This window comes from Mustelus asterias, chromosome 2 (assembly GCF_964213995.1).
Source record: "Mustelus asterias chromosome 2, sMusAst1.hap1.1, whole genome shotgun sequence".
Classification (NCBI taxonomy): domain Eukaryota; kingdom Metazoa; phylum Chordata; class Chondrichthyes; order Carcharhiniformes; family Triakidae; genus Mustelus; species Mustelus asterias.
Window position 1 is genome coordinate 96,848,112 of NC_135802.1, and position 19,708 is coordinate 96,867,819.

General features: G+C 40.6%; 1 protein-coding gene across 4 annotated transcripts in view; it reads right to left on the reverse strand.

Moving 5' to 3' along the window:
* Window positions 1–641: 641 nt before the first annotated feature.
* cdk6 (cyclin dependent kinase 6) overlaps window positions 642–19,708 on the reverse strand; it is a 265,424-nt gene continuing 246,357 nt past the window's right edge. For 3 of the 4 annotated variants that reach the window (XM_078239057.1, XM_078239065.1, XM_078239048.1), the window contains exons 7-8: window positions 9,791–9,926; window positions 642–9,452 (exon numbers count right to left, since the gene is read on the reverse strand). In XM_078239057.1, coding sequence (XP_078095183.1) covers window positions 9,306–9,452; window positions 9,791–9,926 — 283 coding nt within the window. In that variant the 3' untranslated portion in view covers window positions 642–9,305. The remainder of the gene's footprint in view (window positions 9,453–9,790; window positions 9,927–19,708) is intronic. The other variant, XM_078239074.1, reaches the window with a different exon arrangement.

The window sequence follows — 19,708 nt, forward strand, 5'->3', positions numbered from 1 at the left end:
ATCAAGTAAAGCCTGTTGAGTCCTGCACCACCCCCCTCCTCCCCCCCCGATTCCCCAGAAGGGGAGTGGTGTCCCTCATCATTATCCACCTGTTACTTGGGACAGCTCCACAATCTTTGGCCTCGGATGGGTCCACTGCCACCAACAGCCAGCTCTCCTGCTGTCGGCAGTGATTGGCCAGCAGCTCTGAAGGCAGGAATTCCACCACCAAGGATCTCAGTCAAGGGGGAGGCCCATTGGCACTGATTAAGTGTCTGAAGGGCACTTAATTCCTTTGGACCCTCTCACTTAGCTGTAGGTGGTTCCCTGCCAGTTTTCTGAATTGTGGGCGAAACCTGTCAGTCCAACAAAATCCTGGCTACTTTGCCTGCTACCAAAAATATAAGTTTTTGAAATGTATTTAGCTGCCTGCACATTTAAAGAATTTGGGCTACTGCTCTCCTCTGAGTGCTGTCACCCTCCATCTCCATCCTTCGATTTCCCCTGCCAAAGACCTGACCTCCAACCCTCATTTACCAGCTGGGGTGACAGATGCAATCTTATTCTTTGGCATTCTAGCATTGGAATCATGTATATTTCAATACCCCATGAGTTATAAAAGAATATTTTGGAAGTAACACACCTTTACACAGTATCGTACACACTACAATATTTATTTATTTCCAAAATAAAAAGACATAGCAGCTAAGAACAGTTCAAGCTAAAGTAAAACACCAGGTAGAGACAGCAAAAGTCCACCCAACACAAGCAGCATTAGCATTGGTGTATCTTGCCAATGCAATCTTGTTCCCTATTTAACACATTCTAAATTGTAGACCCTGGCAAGGCATAAATTTAGCAGCAAACATGAATCAGGAATGCTCTAAGTACAAAGCTATTACAACAAAAATACTATAAATATGAAATCATATTTGTTCCATGAAACATTTTTGGCGCCCATACTAATCCAACCCCCTGCCTTGCAAGCTTAACCAGTCAGATACTTGAACATATAAATATAATTTGCTGCAACATGATAAGATTGTTCAACCAAAAATAATCTATAAGTTTTACAAATGAGTTCAATTTAACACGTATGTTAAAGGTTCATACAAATCTATACAGAAAAAATCTTTGTTAAAGGTCTCAGAAAAGTTACAAAATACTACGAATGTTATTAACATCTGTAGGTTGGTAGAATACCACGTGGACCCAGAGGGAACATACCTTAGAAAATATGGTTGGAATTTCATCGGGGTTCTGCCAGTCTCCTGCCATAACTCCAGAAAGGCCCAGGGAAATGGTGGAGAACCAGTTGCCAGGTCTTTCCAGGAATAAGGGGTGGAACTTCTATCTGTTCCTTACAAGGCAATAGGAGTCCGGGAGAGTAAGGATGGGGAAGGAATTCGCCAAGCTGGGACTCCTAATGGAGTTCCTGCTCCTATTCCAGTTGGGACTCAGTATTTATGTAGCTGGTGCTATGATGAATACAGGCATGTCAGCCTCCACAAAGGTGAAACCCTGAAAAATTAAAATAATTGTTAGAAGGTCTACTCCCATCACTCGCTGGGCTGATCGGAATTGGCCAGATCAGAAGGAAAAAAAATGTGGGAGCTTTTAAGGCTGTGGAGAAAATGGGCACCAGGGACGCACTTATTTACTCCATGGAAAACAAAGTGTCCTCCTGTTGATCCTGCAAAATCCTGGGATTTTGGGACTGGAGGGATGTGATCCCATCATAACTGCTGGGATTGTATCCTGAGGGACATGGCCTCAGTCCACAAAATATATTGGTGTAGTTAATATAAGTTATTAAATATGAGCAGCCAGTTTATAAAGCAGCTGTGAACCAAAATTCAGAAAGTTAAGGAAATTGATTATTAAGTGCACACAAGCTAGTTTTGTCTTTATTTCTGCAAAGCGCTGGAATTCTGATTTAACTCAATGTAAAACAAAAAAAACCTGCAGTAAGGCTAAACAAGCAATAAAATCATAGCTATGGAGGCATGATAACATGTATTTACCCTAGAATATACAAATGTGCACTAAATAGCAACAGCAAAGTGTTTCACTCACTGCAAGTCAAATATGCAAATAAAACTTGCAGTATGATGTGTGCATTTTGTAAAACCTGAGGTCCATAATAACTTATGGTGTTTTAACTGATTTTACACTGGCTTATTATTTAGCTGTTGGATAATTATGCCTTCAGTGACACCTACGGATATGAAGCACAAATCGTACTTCAATGATTTACTAATTTGCAGAAGTAACAGCTTGTTATCAGTGACCATTGCATTACATCAATGCTGAACCCATGGTATAGTATAAAACTAATAATCTAATGACAAACAGGCACAGACAAAAATTATAAAGTGCCATGTTTTGAATTAGTAAAGCATTGTTCCAACTGCAGGTTAAATATAAAAATAAAGATTGTAGTCTGTCTTGTGTATTTTGCAACACTTATTTTGTAGCAGTTTGAGGAAATATGGTGGATATTCTACTGGCCAAATGTCAAATATTCTAAGCATGATTTAGCTTCAAGTATTGAAACCATTGTACATTGCAAAATCAATATTGTTATTTGATAGATTGAATAAATAAATGATGCAATTGAAAGGTAGGTTGATAAGATTGTGCTTTGTTTTTCAGTTTGACATGATGTGTGATGTAAAGCTATACAGTACCAGCAGAACTCACATCCATCGACGCAGTATTGAATATATTCAGAGGTAGAGTTTCTGCTTTGGGAACAATTGAGAAATTGGGTTCAAACTGTGTTGGTTATAGTTCAAGTTTTGGCTAAAATGCATTTGCGTAACCAAGGAATTCTCTGGTCTTGCATGCCCTGCTACCGCTGCCAGCGAGAACTGAGAACTTGACGCTCAGCCAAATCTCCGCTCACAGCAGCAGGACCGGATAATCCCAGCTGCGGCGAGATCGAAGAATTACAGCTCAAATTTAAAATCTTCTATGAACCAGCACAGTCGCTGTAATGGAAAGTAATTGTTTATTTTTTTTCCTTTGCATTAAAAGTTTTAACTGGTATACTTAACAGCTGCAAATGGATATGATTAGGCAATTGGTGAAAATGCACCATCCACTTTATTTCAATCTGGCAGCTATTGGCCAGTTTTGTGGACAGGGCCAATAGACCAGCATTAACGATCAGAGAATTTCGATTTTCACGAGTGTAATTTATGCTTGATTTCCTGCAATACTAATTAGTGGAAACCTGACTCCACATTCATTAATTTTAAAGGACAGTGACACCTCTTCATGAAGGATTTGGTTTATTAAACCTATTGCTTGGAAAATGTCACTTCTGTTTCACCAGATTATTTTTCTATTGAGAAATAATTTATACCATAACACACTTGATGGGAGGTTTTCACCTTTCTAATCATACCATTTTCTAATCATGTACAGAAAAAAAGTAATACTTTTAACATTAGCTATATCACTATATTTAAAGGTAAAATATGACCCTTTGCCATATTTGATGACCCTCAATAAATCAGGATTTTGTTTTTGATCTTTTTTCTGTTCACTACAATTTAGCCTATTTGATACCATACAAATGTTTCATATACATTTGTACTTAATTCCTCTCTTTTCTATTTTGAGGGGTACTACCCATTCTGGTGAAGTTTCTCGCTGAATTATTAACCAAAACATTGGCAACTGGAAAGTGGGAAAAAGGTTAATTTAATACGTATTTTACTGTGATTTCTGTTTTTTAGAATTCTTCAATTTACAGCTACCAACTCTTAGACCATTGGGTAATTGTATGTGCCATGTTTTCCTCTAACACCTTGAACTCTTTGGTTCCTGTATGTTATTATTTTAACTTTATTTATTTATTTTCAACTGTCATCCATTCTCACACTCCCTGCGCGTTCCCAATGCTCACAAATTGTTTATTTCTTTGCTTTAACACATTCTCAATTCTCTTTTTATCACATTCTCTGTCTCTTTCTCCCTTTCGATACAAAATCATATCTGTGGAGGAACAACATATTACCTAAACATTGATTAATTTTAGAATTGGATCGTTGTCTCTTCTAGTGATTGTGCAGCATTGCAACTTTAATTTTGCTCATTGTTATGAATTAAAATAAGAGAACAAACCAACATTGCTAGCTGTAACTATCACTGCTTCACACAGTTTATTCCTCAGCTCTAAGAATCTGAGTGTCTCCTTCTGTTTTACAACTGAGCAGTGTATGCTTATAAATCTTATTTTCAGATCTTTTTCAAATGTGGAACTATATTTTTCCAGAACCACATTAAAAATGAGAAAATTTCAGTATAGAAACACTTCTTTTAAAAGTACTTATTTTAAATAGTTGAAATGTCTATTTATGAGTGAGTTGGTCTTGAGTTATAAAGTGGAAAGCTCTAACAAACCAAGTGCTGATATAGTACTTTCTGTCTGTCTAATATTTTCATGAAAATGTTAATTGACTGTCTTGGATGCGCTATTCCACAAATAGTAAAATTTCTTACCTACAGAATCTATTGACATTTATATCAGTATTAACGAACAACTATGGCTAATGTTTCAGGGAACTCAACAACCTAACAGCTACTGCACATCAAATTAATTTAGTGTTGCGAGGTGACTTGAGACATTAGAGAGCCATGATCATGCACTGAGTAAAGTTAACTTTTATTTTACACGCAAGTATTAGGAGCCCTTTGATTGCCTTCTTTAGGTGGCACGGTAGTTAGCACTGCTGCCTCACAGCGCCAGGGACCCAGGTTCAATTCCGGCCTCGGGTCACTGTCTGTGTGGAGTTTGCACATTCTCCCTGTGTCTGCGTTGGTTTCCTCTGGCTGCTCCGGTTTCCTCCCACAGTCCAAAGATGTGCGGGTTAGGTTGATTGGCTATGCTAAATTAACCCTAGTGTCAGGGGTATTAGCTAGGATAAATAGGTAGGTTTACGGGTATGGGGCCTGGGTGAGATTGTGGTCGGTGTAGACTCGATAGGCCAAATGGTCTCCTTCTGCATTGTAGGGATTCTATTAAAATGTGTGGCTATGGGATCACAGTCTTCATAAAAAATAGTTTAATGGAGCTTTTTTTTGACTATAGATAATGAAATGATGCAAATCAAGTCTGAAAGTGATTGCATCAGTTTTGCCTAATATAATTGCACTGAAAATTACACACAGCTCTTCTGCCTCCTCCATCCTGAAAGTATAAAAGATTTGTTAAATATTTTCATTAGAACTTGCTTCTTTAAATTTTTACTTAAGGAAATGTGTCATCGTTTGATGTATTTTGTTGTAGCTGTGGCAACGTAACCTGAATGACAGTATCTCTTAGTTTGCAATTTTATGTGTTTGTACAGCACATTATTTCTTATATTATTTGGAGAGTTGTGAACTAGTTTGCTACTTTAGCCACTGATTAACCTATTCCCATATTGAGGGATGTTAAGGTCATTAACCTGTTTACATATTAAGGGATTTTTTTTATTCATTCGTGGGATGTAGGCGTTACTGGCTAGCCAGCATTTATTGCCCATCCCTAGTTGCCCTTGTTCAGAGGACAGTTCAGAGTCAACCACATTGCTGTGGCTCTGGAGTCACATGTAAGCCAGACCAGGTAAGGATGGCAGGTTTCCTTCCCTAAAAAACATTAGTGAACCAGATAGGCTTTTCTGACAAATGACAATGGTTTCATGGTCGTCAGTAGATTCTTAATTCCAGATTTTTTTTTATTGAATTCAAATACCACCATCTGCTGTAGTGGGATTCAAACCCGGGTCCCCAGAACATTAGCTGAGTTTCTGGATCAATAGGCCAGTGATAATACCACTGGGCCATCGCCTCCCCACAAGGCTAGAAGTCCATTATGTTTGATGCTCTCAGTTGTCTATAATTAATAGGAAAGCAATATGTCTCAGGGACAGACTATCAAGATACAAATTACAATTATACACTAAGGGTTGTCATTGACTGGTAGTTCAAGCTACACAGCTATGGCTGCCTGGCACTATGACAATGTTGTAAATCATATATGGTTATAAGTATCACAATTCAATAGTGATATTCACCGTATACAAAAACATCCACTGGATGCTTTGTTTAATGGACAGCAACCCATGAAATCCCTAACAGGACATTTTGCATAGAAACTTGAAAGTTTGAACATCAATTAAGCTACAGAAGGAGAATTCTACTTTTCACATATACTGCAAAAAACAAGACTTTCTGGTTGTGTGAGCTTTGAGACATATGGGACCTCCACAACTGCTTTCTTGGAAATTTGTTTGGAAATACAGTAGACTGCATTCTAAACATTAAGCACTTGGTGAAAGTAGAAATATATAATGTGATTCTTTAGGAAATTTTAAAATTTGGCATTTTAAAAAAAGTTGACTGTATAAAGTAGATTTCGAGGCAGATAGGATAAAATTTCTTTATATTGCTTCTAGGAAACCAAACACAGTATTGTAACTGCTATGAGCGCTGGACTGTTTCATTATTGTGCATTTCTTAAAAGTAAAAATAAAGCAGACAACCAAAAGTACAGCAATGTCATCAGGTAATAGTCTTTTTCCAAGGTGGGGTTTACATTGATGGTGTCCTAGGAGCAGGGCAGGGGTGAGGCACGGTGGTGAGAACCACAATTTGGAGGAAGGAACTGTAGCACTGCAATATCTGATAAAAAATATATAGCAACCTAACAAGCACACTTGCATTTCCAATGTTGTTGGCCATGTTATTTCCTTGAATGAAAATGCATCTGTAAAGCAGCAGAGCTTTTAAAGCAGTACAGGAAACCATGAATTAATAGTATTTTAAAAAAATAAATTAAAATCACAACCATTGTTCCTTTGATAAATGATGTCCCTTGCACCTTTTGCCATTTATTTTCAATTTTATTTTTTTCTCTTTGCTGATCCATTCATCTATCTCCCTACTTTCCACGTTCAGAATTCTGCTGGAGACAGTATTTTGTAGCACAAAAAGAAGCCCTTCGGCCCATTATACAATGGTAATGTGTTTAAAACATATGATTCAACTGAAAATATAAAACAGCACTTGAATGTAATAGGGAGGAAGATTTTTTCTAGAAATCCAGCTCATCGATTTCAGAAAATACAGCTATTGGGCTCTCTTGAATCATAAAAATATTATCTAGAAGCACCGAAGTCAGATTAGTGGCTGAGCATTGGTATCACATAGGTACATTTCTTGAAACACTATTAATTCACCTGAAATGGATGTGTTAGAAAGTTCGTAACTTCAGTTTAATATAAATGTCTTGGTAAAATACAGGTTAAAAAATTATCCCCTTTATTTTTATGTATTTTTAAGCATATTTACAGATCGAGTTTGTGCATTATTTTAATTTGCACTGACATGAGCCGAAACATATATTCTAGTTGTTGAGGTTAGAGATATACCTCATCAACACCTATCCTAATATGTACTCTAATCAGTATTTTATTGATTTGCTTTTCATCAGTCACTAAAACACAAAGACTAGTAACACAGCTTGTTTTATGTAAAGTCCCTTGCAATGTTGTGTTAAACCATCTTTATTCGTAATAAATTATCAAATATGCCTTTTTCACCATGCTTTAGTTTTTGTAAACTGCAAAGTTTCATTACATAATGGATGTAAGTTATTTTCTTGCACCTTTTCACATATGCAGTCCATAAGGTCACCCATTAATGACACCTTACTAGAGTATGACTGTCTTCAAGGCAAATACATGTATTAGTACTATATAAAATAGTTTCTCAATCTGCTTTAACACTGAACCAGATTTATATCCTAAATACAAGCACTTTATGATTATAAATCTATAATATTATCAGAGTCATCTGAAGCAGATGGTTTTCCACTTGAGTACAAATGTTATAGTACAGTTTGTAAGGAAGATACTAATATGCATTGGACTAGATCATTTCACCAGTGCTGTATCACACTACAATGATTCAACTGTGATGGGGTACTTGTCCACCCTTCTGTAACATTGCAGTTTGACTCGTGATGCCACTCATCCAGTTTGCCCCAGACAGTCTGCTTTAACAGTGGAGTTTCTGGCAATTTACAAAATGTAAACCTGTGACAAAAAGTCAGATTTTGTTTTGAACAGAAAATTCATTTTGCAACATTATTCTGTGTTTTAATCTGCAGCACTCAGTTACCAAGCCTATTCAAGTTTCCACTGAATTTCATCAACAAAAGAGCATGGATCACATCACACCAACTCTGCCCCCAAAACATGACCATCAGCTTTAAGATTTGGCAAAAGATGGCAACCCCAAATTGAACACACATGACTTCTTCATAATGTTCTGCAGGTACCAGGTATGAGGAGTGTTCCTGTGAGATTTGAAAAGCATTAGGAACTGAAAATTGATGTGATCCATTCAATGGTGTCTTCACTTTGCATTTAAACATGTTGATATGTGTTAAGCATTATAATTCTAAAGATATTTTTCCAAATTCACTGCAGCACTCCTTTGTCTTCTGTTGCAGCATATATAAAAATACCATCTAAAACAAGCAACTTTTATAAATGCAAAAAAGTAGTCTTGATTTTTTTTTCCTTTCTTGTTATCATAACATGTAGCAGTTCTTTAAAGTCCAACTTTTCTTTTAAAATATTTTGTTCCTGCTAAATGCCACAGCAAATGAGCTGCTTTCTGGGTTCTTCCTTCCACACTTGTTGATACAGAAGATTGTTGTAACCCAAATGTTCACAGCACCATGGATGATGGCTGAAGAAATACCTTTCATTTTTAATGGTGCATTATTGAAAGAACATTTAATAACTACATTCGTCAGTTAGATTTAGTATGTATTTAATTTTAATGTTCAAATTCTGGCCTTAGCAGCTGGAGAAAAAAAACTCTGGTACGTTTGGCAGTGATGGTGTTCGGTAGGTTTGGCAGTGACCTTATTCCATCTTCCAAATATTTCACATTTGCAGCACTCCACATTCGGATAACAAGATTTTGCAGCATTTGTGAATAAACAGCAGCTAACTTAGTTGAGAAATTTCCTGGGGTAGGGTGGGTTGGATGATGAGTGAGTGGCGGGGGAGCTGCAATAGTTTTTGCATTGTTTCATTAACAGTAAACTTCCATTGGGCTATTAAATCAAGAAAGCACACGTAGGACACATGTTTCAAAAGCAGCATATGGATGAGATTGTGTCATTTTGTAAAATACTCGATTTGTCAAGTAATCTTTGAAAGAATATGACATCTGACCAACGATTCAATACTCGACAAATAAAAATACACTAAAAAAAGAATCAGACATCTCACAGCCTTGTCCACTTCTGGTAGATGTTAAGCTGTGTTCCCCTCTGAAGAAGACTGGTTTGGAGATAGACACAAGTTCTGATTCTCAGTATATTTCTCGTGGTCCATAAAGTATTGATGGGACAGTGCACTGAAAGCAGATATTCTCTTCTCTGGATTGAAGGTTAGAAACTTCTGTTTTTCAAAATAAAACAAATTAGAAATAAGATTCCAAGTTACAATTAGCTCAAAGTTTGCCAGATACATGTTTCCAAGCTCCAGTAACAGCAGCACAGCAACAATTGCTCCCCTAAAAATTCTCTGGCATCACATTTCATTACAGGCATAGGAATGCAGAACTTATAATGTGCAAAGCACACAGGAAAGATACAGGTATCCACATTTAATGCTTCTATTTTGATAAGGTTTCAAAAAATAAGTCACATTGATTCCATATTTTTCAATTTTAAAGATTGGATTTGCCCATAAAAATACATTATTTCTTAGTGCAGAATATATTAACACAAGCATACCAACAGCAGGTCTTTCCCTGGTTCATTTATCTCTGGTACTAAATCCTGTATTGGCTGTGGAGACCTTGTTGAAAATGCATCTCTTGGTAGGGCCACATCACAAGGCCAGTCATCCTCACTTGGAACACCAAGTACGCTGTGAAAAAGAACAATACTTTAACACGAGTGTAAAAGACATTCATGAACCAAACCACATTCGTAATAACTCACTTGTGTGAAGTTGCGTTTTATTAATGGGACATATTTAACCTTCTAATTCCCTCCATTTTGTAGTTTTCTTTTCCATGTAATACATCATTCGACAGACAAGAGTGTGGACAGGCTGCTTTATGTCAGATATCCATCAATATCACTCTATAGTTGTCTTTCAGAGATGCATGTAAGTGGCTTTGGAAACTTCTTGGAATGTCCCTTCTTTGGTCTGACAGGTATTCAGTCATCCTTTAGTCAGCCACATACCATCAGAATGAAATTCTCTTTTGCTGAAAGCTGTGTTTTTCTCTGTAACTAGCAATCAGCTAACAAAATTCAGTCTCAGAAATTGCAGGTTTCATAACAGCACATGCTTGTGACTAGCAACTTGCTTATCATTAAGAAAAAGTGGCCATTCTCATTTAATACAAAAATTTCACCTTCAATGTTGGTGTTAACTATAACATAAAATCACCTACAAGCATTAATGCAAATGCGAATAGAATGAGATTAAATGAATGAGTGGTCTGATGTTCAATTAATCAGACTTATGAAAGGAATGGTCAAGTCTAACTGAATTGTATTTAATAGTATCTGCAACATTTAGATATGCCATTAGAGGGCAGTGTTTTATCCCTTTAGATAAACTGTAGGAAAGTGAATGTAATTTGTCTAACGCCATTTAAAAAAGTTTGTCATTTTTCTTACCTAAAATCATATTTACAGTGCAAATGATCAGAAATATACATATTTGAATACAACTCTATTGTTCCCAACTAATTTGGAGTATTGTGAGCAGTTTTGGGCCCCGTATCGAAGGAAGGATATGCTGGCCTTGGAAAGAGTCCAGAGGAGGTTCACAAGAATGATCTCTGGAATGAAGAGCTTGTCGTATGAGGAACGGTCGAGGACTCTGGGTCTGTACTCGTTGGAGTTTTGAAGGATGAGGGGGGATCTTATTGAAACTTACAGGATACCGCGAGGCCGAGATAGAGTGGACATGGAGGGGATGTTTCCACTAGTAGGAAAAACTAGAACCAGAGGGCACAACCTCAGGCTGAAGGGACGATCCTTTAAAACAGAGATGAGGAGGAATTTCTTCAGCCAGAGAATAGTGAATCTGTGGAACTCTTTGCAGAAAGTTGTGGAGGCCAGGTCATTGAGTGTCTTTTAGACAGAGATAGATAGGTTCGATTAATAGGGGGATCAGGGGTCATGGGGAAAAGGCAGGAGAATGAAGATGAGCAAAATATCAGCCATGATTGAATGGCGGAGCAGACTCGAAGGGCCGAGTGGCCTAATTCTGCTCCTATGGCTCATGAGTTGTGCATATCTGCCAGGATCAACCTAGAAAAACCTATGGCGGCATGGTGGTAAGTACTGCTGCCTCACAGGGACCCGGGTTCAATTCCGGCCTTGGGCGACTGTGTGGAGTTTGCATGTTCTCCCCATGTCAGCGTGGGTTATCTCCCACAGTCCAAATATGTGGAGGTTAGGTGGATCGGCCATGCTAAATTGTCCCTTAGTGCCCCAAGATATATAGGTTAGGGGATTTAAGTGGGGTCAATATGTGGGATTATGGAGATAGGGCCTGGGCATTATCATTAAGAAAAAGTGGTTATTCTCATTTGTTTAATATAGGTGCTCTGTCGGAGAGTTGGTGCAGACTTAATGGGCTGAACGGCCTCCTTCTGCACTGTAGGGTTCTCTGAAAAAGATATAGAATTGAAATCATTATATTAGCCTGTTTGAGGGGAAAGGTTTGCTGGAAATTCCTCTGATCAGGAAGTATAGTTTCAAACGTTTTTAGGTGGGTGGCGGTGGAATTGTGGGCAAGTTTCAGTTTTTAAAAAATCTATCTTTTGACATTGTGGGTGTCAAAGCACCACACCATCCAGTGCTGATATTACTAGAAGAGGTAGAAATGGCATAATTGCATTGTCCCCGCACCCCATCACCTCGCCTCCTCACCAACTCACCTTCCTTGCCCCCTCCTATGCCTGCTTCTATTACCTTCAACACTATAGACACCTGTATAATGCAGGCATACGTAACATGGTCTGGATCCTGGTGGAAGTCGAGCTTGCAGGCCTGTGAAATACAAGTTGCCTGAGGGCAATTCCTTTTCAGAGATTGATAGCTAGCACAGTGCTTCACCCATTGAGGCAGGCTCCTGGATTCCCATGCAAACTACCATGACCTCGGGATTTGGATGGACTCAGGCATGCATCACTGGCCGACATAAGTTCCAATCCAAATCTGACCTGCCTGCGGAAGGTCACCCCAAAAATGTATAGCTTGTTCTTTCTCTGATTCAATTTTTGTGCTGCCAAATGTTGGGGGAAGAGTTATGCTGCCCATTATGCTATACTCACTGGCACATTGCTGGCAATGTGTGTGTGTGGCAGTATAGATAGGCGGTGTACTGATAGACTGGCTGCACATACTTCCATGGGGTGGGGTAGGGTGGTTAACAGAGCTTTTCATGTAGTGCTCAAAAATGCACATATTGCCTTCTGGCATCCTTGCTAATTTATTATCTACTGATTGAGAAGCGTGATAGGACATCCCCTCATTTTCAACAGCTAGGAAATAGAATGTCATTACAGGATCTTCTCAAGTTTGAAATCAGACAGTAAATTATAGGCGAGTATTATGCCTCTGCATTTATACTGCACATCCAGCACTGAGCAAAATAAAATATGACAATAGCATTAAAATATTTTCTGAATTTACATTCCCCACAAAATTTAATGCATGGTAAATATGGCATGGCCCCCTGACCTTGACATCTAGATTCACAACACATGTAGCTCTGTATCAGCAGTATAAAGATGAGCGATTTATTCCTGCATGTTAAATTGGATTCTTCTACAAATCACACCTTTGAAATATTAACTCAGTTTTCCCCAACGAGAGTTGATGCGTGACCTCAGCATTTCCAGCATTTTCTGATTTGCAGTATATTATTTCTACAGATCAATATCAAATGCAATGTTAAATCATGTACAGGAAGTACATTAAATATAGGAAAATATAAGCGGGATTAAGAGCGATACAAAGAAAAATATAAAAAACAGCTTTTCAACTTCCAAATCTGCAACAATAATTAAAATATTGAAGGAATGAGACACCAGACTTGTAAAATATAATTTTCAATGCAGGAAGGTTGGTTTGGCAGTAACTAAGACTTACCACACTATTACAAATTAATTTACACTTGAATAGAAAGATCTACTTTTTCTTGCATGGATCTAGTGAGTTTACACCATGGAAGAACACAAAGAATATAGCCCTCTTAAGCATGTTCTGTCATTCAATAAGATCATGGTTGATCTGATTTTGGCCTCAACTTCACTTCTTGCTTGTTCTCCATTATCCTTAGCTCCCTAACAGTTCAAAAATCTCTATATTTTGGCTTTGAATATCTTCAATGACTTGGCCTCCATAGCTTTCTGGGGTAGAGAATTCCAAAGGTTCAAAACCCACAGAGAAGAAACTCTTCTGCTTGATCATAAATAGATGAAATCCTTATTCTGAATCAATATCTCCTAGTTTGTGTCCTCTCAGCATCTACCTTGTCAATCATCCTCATAATCTTACATGTTTCAATAAAATTACCTCTCATTCTTGTAAACTCCAGTGAATTTAGGCTCAATCTGCTCAAACAAGATGCTTCTTCATCGCAGGAATCAACCTATCAAACCTTCTCTGACTTGCTTCCAAAGCAAATATATTCCTCCCTGAATAATGAGACCAAAACTGTACACAATACTCTCGGTCTGGCCTTGCCAATGCCCTACTTTTGTACTCCACTCCCCCTTTGCAATAAAGATCACCATTTCACGACCTTCATGTGTTTGAATGCCAAAATACTGGTTGGAATTTTCTGGTTGTTCATGCCAGTGGGATCTCCTGGTCCCGCTGACCGTGCACACGGCCACGGGTTTCCTGGCAGCATGGGGTGCAGTCAATGGGAAATCCCGTTTCAGTGGCAGGACTAGGAGACCCCACTGCTGGTAAATGGCACACCACCTCCCGAGAGGCATGCCAAGGGGAGGCCACAAAACTCCCCGCACTGGTTTTGTGAAACGTCTGGAGGAGCAGGGCAACTGAGACAGCACCTTTCTGATTTCCATGTTTAACTGAGCATATGCAGGTGATGAAGTTGCCGTCCAATTTACTTCTTAATACTGGTGGGCACGGATGTTCTCGGCCGATAAGGGTGAATGGCATAAATTACGTTCACACCTTACTTTCCACTCTAACTCTTTACCTCTATCAGAGAAGAAATTGAGGAAGAACAGTCAAGGGGAGACAGTGAGCATATACAAATGACCACAGGCAGAACATCTGAAGTAGTCACAAAAATGGTGAAATTTGAAGAATCATAGATATATTCAGGATATGCATCTATGGCCAGTGTTAGTTTAAGTATTTAGTTTATGGGTTGGCACTTTTAGTGGTTAGAGTTTTGCTGTTAGCTATTGTTAACAACCATGTCATGAGGGTCCATCTCATGCATATCCTGTATTATGTGGGAACTCATGAACACTGTTGTGCATCCCAGAAAACACATGCAGGAAATGCCATTCAATAATGCCACTGAAACTTGGTGGAGTTCAGACTTTATGGCAAGAACTTTATGCGCAATGTATGCACATGGTGGGCAGGACCAGAAGTGGCCACGTTTTTTGGTTCCACCCAAGATCCTGGAAAGATCATAGTATTATGCTGGCTGGCCAATCAAAGCCTGTTCAGCATGAAATACGTCCAGAAAGGGTGAGGCTGGCAGGGATGGGAGCGTGGTGGGCACTGGGTCCAACTGCAACCAGGTGAGGTGTCTAAAAGTAGCTGCTGGAAACAGCTGTGGATGTCTGAGGAGGCAGAGTGAGGTTTGCATCATGGTAGCAGCACCCAGCAGACATTCCAGGTGGGAGGGCACCTCAGGTGGGCATCAAGTACCCCCCTTCCATTTCTCAGTTGACTGCCTCTGCACACTTATGGAGACGGTGAGTGCCAGGCAGAATATATTGATCCTGTAGGATAGCGAGAGGAGGTCACCCCACTCACGAAGAAGGCTGGGCAGAGGTGGGAGCTGAGGTCTGCAGACATGACTTGGTCTACCTCTGCACATGGATACAGTGCCATAACAGGTTCAATGATTTTCTGAGCTTGGCAAGGATGAGTACTGAGTTAGTATGTCCAGTGTGGAGAAATGTGGAAGGGTGCCAGTCCTTAGTAGCACTCTTAGGTATAGGAATCAGAGTCTCAGAACACACCTCTGTTCGTGCAAATGAAGGCTGGGAGAGAAGATTGGAAGTCCTGAATCCATCCAAGGGTCAGGTGTGAAAAGGTGTTCCTGGGGGACAGCATGGTACGGTGTTGGAGCTGGAGGGCTGAGTACTGAATGGAGCTTTGCACTTATAGGAGAAACAGTCACAACAATACTGAGCGTTCTGCCACTGGTGGTGGACAACCTGGCAGTTTTCACCAAGCTAGGAACCCTTGAGCTGGAATGCGAGTGAGGAGAAAGGTCCTCATGTCAGGCAGAGGCTGGAGTCTGAGGAAGGTAAGAGTCCAGTGGGCAGAAACAGAACAGGCGGAGAGTGAAAAAAATGTTATAGAATGATAGAATCATATAGTGTAGAAGAGGCCATTCAGCCCACTAAGTCTGCAACAACATGTGAGAAACACCGGACCTCCCACCTATATCTCCCATTGCCTGGTCCTATCCCATCTCCTTTAGTTGCTTAGGATGCACTAGGGTGTCGGGTGGCACAGTGGTTAGCACTGCTACCTCACAGTGGCGGTGACCCATGCTTGATTCCCAGCTTGGGTCACTGTCTGTGCGGAGTCTGCACGTTCTCCCCGTGTCTGCATGGATTTCATTCTCTCTTCCGCCTCCTTCCGTTGGGAAAAAGATACAAAAGTCTGAGGTCACGTACCAACTGACTCAAGAACAGCTTCTTCCCTGCTGCTATCAGACTTTTGAATGGACCTACCTCGTATTAAGTTGATTTTTCTCTACACCCTAGCTATGACTGTAAGACTACATTCTGCACTCTCTCGTTTCCCTCTCTATGAATGGTATGCTTTGTCTGTATATGCACAAGAAACAATAATTTTCACTGTATACTAATACACGTGACAATAATAAAGCAAATCATTTACCAGCACTTGGTCCGTAACCTTGAATGTTATGACATGTCAAGAGCTCAATGTAGGGTCATCTTATCCCTCATAAGGACTTCTGAGAAACAATGCCCCATGATACACCAATCACTAAGCCACTCGCACCTGGCCGTTTATCATAGACATTGACTGTGTGATGAGTAATAGTACTGTTTTCCTCTCTCAATGAGCCAAGATCCTAAATCAGCCTGGATCCTCTATTAACGCTGGAGCGGGTGCAGATGACAGAGTACCCAAGATGCTGAGTCCGTGGGAGATGATGGGCCTCTGGCATTGTTCATCAGGCGGCAGGTGCTGGATGTCCAGTGGGATGCATAGGGAGATCTGATGAATGTCCCCGAGGGTCTACAAGCCATGGTCTCTGTCATGGAGGATTCTAACTGGAGCATGAGCACTGTGATGAGTCTGAGCTGTGGGTGCACAGCCTCATCCACTGGGAGAGTGAACTCCCATGGAGAGGAAGCTGAGCAGAATCAGGGATTCCTAGATTCGGACCTGTAAGCCCTCACATAGGCAATGACCTCAGGGGGTCACTGCCAGTGTGAGAGATGGATGTGGCACCTAGTCTCTCTGCTAGGGTGCCTGTAAATCAAAGGTGAGCAGGGAGGTTCAGACATATCCTTACACTGGCTCTGTGAGCCCCTCTCAAGTCACCCCAGACGAAGATGGCAGCCCCTTCGCCCCTCGGCCAGTGACTGTGCCATCCTCAGAATCTGTGATGACTGAGGAGTGCCCTGCCATGTCGCTGAGTGCATCCTCTTAGGTGGAGCCTGCTCAGACCCCACTAGCCAGAGGATGACCACCAAGGTCATTGGAGCCAACAAGTCATCACTGTCAGCAAGCTGTCTCCAATGCCGCCATCAGCGAGGTGGGGGCAGCAAGATGTAGCATCTGCAAACATAAGCTTAAGGCACAGTGAGCACAGCAATGGGTTTGCACAGATGCCTTTTGATTTTTTAAGTATCATCTTGTGCAGCTCTCACTAGTCAATATTGTAAAGCATGTCAGTTATTTGTTTCATTTCTTAAATGTCATCAAGCCAAATGACTGCTTTGCTCAAAGCCCAGAGTATCTCATGTATTCAATAAGCTTTTGCCTCATTAATGCAGTTGGTACAACAGAAGCAGGGATGCAACATTGGGTTCATAGAATCATAGAATCCCTACAGTGCAGAAGGAGGCTATTCAGCCCATCGAGTCTGCACCAACAATAATCCCACCCCAGGCCCTCTCCCCACAATCCCACACATTTACTTGGCTAATCCCTCTAACCTACACATCCTGGGACACTAAGGGGCAATTTAGCATGGCCAATCCACCTAACCCGCACATCTTTGGGGTGTGGTAGGAAACCGGAGCACCTGGAGGAAACCCACATAGACACGGAGAGAATGTGCTAACTCCATACAGACAGTGACCCAAGCCAGGAATCGAACCCAGGTCCCTGGAGCTGTGAGGCAGCAGTGCTAACAACTGCACCACTGCACCGCCCCACTGCACTACCGTGCCGCTCCATGGCTCCTGGCAAGCTTTTGTGTGAGATGTTTGAGAAGGAGACAGTGCCCTTGGCTCAGATGGAAGGCAAGCCTTGGCAGTCTAGCTGAATCAAGGCCTCCCTGAGTTTCCTCATGTCTGGCTCCTCATCTTTACATGTGCTTGGGCTTCCCATCACAGTATTGTACCATGGTGGTGATCTAGAGTTCTGTGAAACAGGGGAGATGCAATTTTGCTTGTTAACTACTTTCTAAACATAATTATCCTTCTCAATTTAACTCATACAAATTATTCTTAGCCCTTAAAATTCACCAGAAGTTGAAAGTCTGTGTGTGTGTATATATAGAACATAGAACATTACAGCGCAGTACAGGCCCTTCGGCCCTCAATGTTGCGCCGACCTGTGAAACCAAGCTAAAGCCCATCTACCCTACACTATTCCAATATCATCCATATGTTTATCCAATGACCCTTTAAATGCCCTTAATGTTGACGCGTCCACTACTGTTGCAGGCAGGGCATTCCACGCCCTTACTACTCTCTGAGTAAAGAACCTACCTCTGACATCTGTCCTATATCTATCACCCCTCAATTTAAAGCTATGTCCCCTCGTGCTAGCCATCACCATCCAAGGAAAAAGGCTCTCACTGTCCACCCTATCTAATCCTCTGATCATCTTGTATGCCTCTATTAAGTCACCTCTTAACCTTCTTCGCTCTAACGAAAACAGCCTCAAGTCACTCAGCCTTTCCTCATAAGACCTTCCCACCATACCAGGCAACATCCTGGTAAATCTCCTCTGCACCCTTTCCAATGCTTCCACATCCTTCTTATAATGTGGCGACCAGAACTGTACGCAATACTCCAAGTGCGGCTGCACCAGAGTTTTGTACAGCTGCAACATGACATCATGGCTCCGAAACTCAATCCCTCTACCAATAAAAGCTAACACACTGTACACCTTCTTAACAACCCTATCAACCTGGGTGCCAACTTTCAGGGATCTATGCACATGGACACCGAGATCTCTCTGCTCATCCACACTACCAAGTATCTTACCATTAGCCCAGTACTCTGTATTCTTGTTACTCCTTCCAAAGTGAATCACCTCACACTTTTCTGCATTAAACTCCATTTGCCACCTCTCAGCCCAGCTCTGCAGCTTATCTATGTCCCTCTGTAACCTGCAACATCCTTCCGTACTGTCCACAACTCCACCGACTTTAGTGTCATCCGCAAATTTACTAACCCAGCCTTCTGCACCCTCATCCAGGTCATTTATAAAAATGACAAACAGCAGTGGCCTCAAAACAGATCCTTGCGGTACACCACTAGTAACTGAACTCCAGGATGAACATTTCCCATCAACCACCACCCTCCGTCTTCTTACAGCTAGCCAATTTCTGATCCAAACCGCAAAATCACCCTCAATCCCATGCCTCCGTATTTTCTGCAATAGCCTACCATGGGGAACCTTATCAAACGCTTTACTGAAATCCATATACACTACATCAACTGCTTTACCCTCATCCACCTCTTTGGTCACCTTCTCAAAGAACTCAATAAGGTTTGTGAGGCACGACCTATCTGATGCAAGCACTTTAGTTCCCCACTGCACGTTGATTTCTTGCCCGTTATTTAAATCCATTGTTTGAATTAATGTGACGCTACTGTATTAAAGTACTACCAAAATTCAGTGTTTCTAAATAATCTGCGTTGCTGAAAGATGTTCCTCAAAATCTGAAAAGCTAATGGAATGTGTTTTTCAGCCACTTTGTTTTGAATATAATTACATTTTGCTGAAACGTATGGCTCAAACTTATGGAAACATAGAAAATAGGAGAAGGAGCAAGGCCCTTCGAACCTTCTCCGCCATTCATTTTGATGATGGCTGATCATCAAATTCAATATCCTGATTCTCCCTCCTTCCCCCCCATATCCTTTGATACCTTTAGTCCCAAGAGCTATATCTAATTTCTTCTTGAAATCACACAACATTTTGGTCTCAACTACTTAGTGGTAGTGAATCTTATAAATT